At 41.8% G+C, this 2,207-nt stretch overlaps 1 protein-coding gene across 1 annotated transcript in view; it reads left to right on the top strand.

Moving 5' to 3' along the window:
* The window catches only part of uap1l1 (UDP-N-acetylglucosamine pyrophosphorylase 1, like 1), an 80,326-nt gene extending 79,466 nt beyond the window's left edge, over positions 1-860 (top strand). Inside the window, exons 7-9 of the mRNA XM_037692483.1 lie at positions 139-324; positions 605-662; positions 726-860. Coding sequence (XP_037548411.1) covers positions 139-324; positions 605-662; positions 726-827 — 346 coding nt within the window. The 3' untranslated portion in view covers positions 828-860. The remainder of the gene's footprint in view (positions 1-138; positions 325-604; positions 663-725) is intronic.
* Positions 861-2,207: the final 1,347 nt, after the last annotated feature.

Here is a 2,207-nt window from a genome sequence, read left to right on the forward strand (position 1 = left end):
AGTCGGATCGTTTGATTGGCTGATAATAACGAGTCGGATCGTTTGATCAGCTGATAATAACGAGTCGGATCGTTAGTTGTTGTTGTTGTTGTTTTTTATGACAATAACAGATGTAACAAAAGTGCTTGTGTTTGGAAGGAACTTTGTTGTGTTCGAGGTCATCAGGAAAGACGAGTTTTCTCCCTTGAAGAACGCAGACGGAGCAGCTTTGGACACTCCGACCACGGTCAGAACCTCTCTGATGGATCAGCACCGGCGCTGGGTTTGTGCTGCCGGAGCCTCACTGCTGGACGGAGACGGAAACGAGATCGGAGCTCGAATCAGGTGAGTCCAATATGAATCAGAAAGAAACTGATTTGTTTTCTGTAAAGTTTAAAATCTGATTTGACGACGAAGAGTAAATTCTGAGGGATTTTTCAAACAATTTGTCTTCATGAAACTCGACCTTAACTGATTCTGAACTTTGTAATGCTTAGACTCCAGTTTAGTTTTATTAAAGATGTTCTGTGGATGAAAGTAAAACATGAGTTAACTCTGAGGAGCTGCTGCTGATCAGGACTTTTTTTTTTTTTTGGTTCTAATGTGTGAATATTTTCCTCCTCAGCGAATCAACAGATCCTGTAAAATGTGAGATTTCTCCTCTGGTGTCGTACTTTGGAGAGGTGAGACACATTTTTAATTGATTAATTTAAATATTCTGTGATTAAACTTGTGTTTGTTTTCAGGGCCTGGAGCTCCTGAAGGGGACAAAACTCCAAACTCCTTTGATTCTGGATGAAAAAACAACTAAAGTTCTTCTGGGTCAGAGAGGTTCTGGACAAATCTGAACAGGAAGTGGAGACACAAGGACACACCTGGAGACATGAGGACAGTTTTGTCTAATCTGACATCAGTTTTGTTATATTTGTGAGGACTGATGGGAGTTTTTTTTATTTTTTTTTTTAATTAAACAATCATGAAAATGTTCTGGAATCAATAAAGTTTTTACTCATTTTCAGTAAAAGTTGTGGCTTTAATTTCTAACTCTGTGGGGAAACTCATGTTTTAAAAGAAACATTTTGGAGAAAAATTTATCAGACCAGAATTTTATTTATTATTCTATAAAAGACTATTTAAATTCTTGTTTCTGACTTATAACGAGCTCCTCGCTGTTGAAATGTACAGTACAGTAAAAGTACAGGACAGTAAAAGTACAGGACAGTACATGTACAGTACAGTAAAAGTACAGTAAAGGTTTGAGTGACATGAAGAATTAGACCAACAGTAAGATTTTAAAAAGGAAAAATATAATCTGAATATTTGTGGCATGATACTCTTGTCTTTAACCATCATCCTTTTCAGCGTCATAAACTATTATTTTACTTATCTCCCTTTGTATTGGTGGTTAATGTATAACTTTTTCCTAAATTTGTAATATTCACTTAAAGGTAAATTGAATTCAGTTTAATCTGTTTTAGCCAGATAACCTCATTAAGTGAAAATTATATATTTGTCCATCCATCCATTTTCTTTCACTTATTCGGGGTCGGGTCGCGGGGGTAGCAGCCTAAGTAGGGAGGCCCAGACTTCCCTCTCCCCAGCCACTTGGACCAGCTCCTCCAGGGGAATCCCGAAGCGTTCCCAGGCCAGCCGAGAAACAGTCCCTCCAGCGTGTCCTGGGTCTTCCCCTGGGTCTCCTCCCGGTGGTGTTGTATTAACAATGTTGTAATACGAAACATTACAGGTGGGACGTGTCCGGAACACCTCACCAGGGAGGCGTCCAGGAGGCATCCTAACCAGATGCCCAAGCCACCTCAACTGGCTCCTCTCAACATGGAGAAGCAGCGGCTCTACTCTGAGTCCCTCCCGGATGATCGAGCTTCTCACCCTGTCTCTAAGGGAGAGCCCAGACACCCTGCAGAGAAAACTCATTTCAGCTGCCTGTATCCAAAATCTCGTTCTTTCGGTCACAACCCAAAGCTCATGACCATAGATGAGGGCAGGACCTCTTCCCCGACCCAGAGAGGACACTATACCCTTTTCCAGCTCAAGACCATGGCCTCGGATTTGGAGGAACTGATCCTCCTCCCAGCCGTGTCACACTCTGCTGCGAACTGCTCCAGTGAAAGTTGTAGATCACGACTTGATGAAGCCAATAGGTCCACATCATCTGCAAAAAGCAGAGACTACCAAAATGCCAAGAAAACAGATCCCCTCAACACCTTGGC

Source organism: Nematolebias whitei, chromosome 18 (genome assembly GCF_014905685.2).
Source record: "Nematolebias whitei isolate Nwh7 chromosome 18, NemWhi1, whole genome shotgun sequence".
NCBI classification, from domain to species: Eukaryota; Metazoa; Chordata; class Actinopteri; order Cyprinodontiformes; family Rivulidae; genus Nematolebias; species Nematolebias whitei.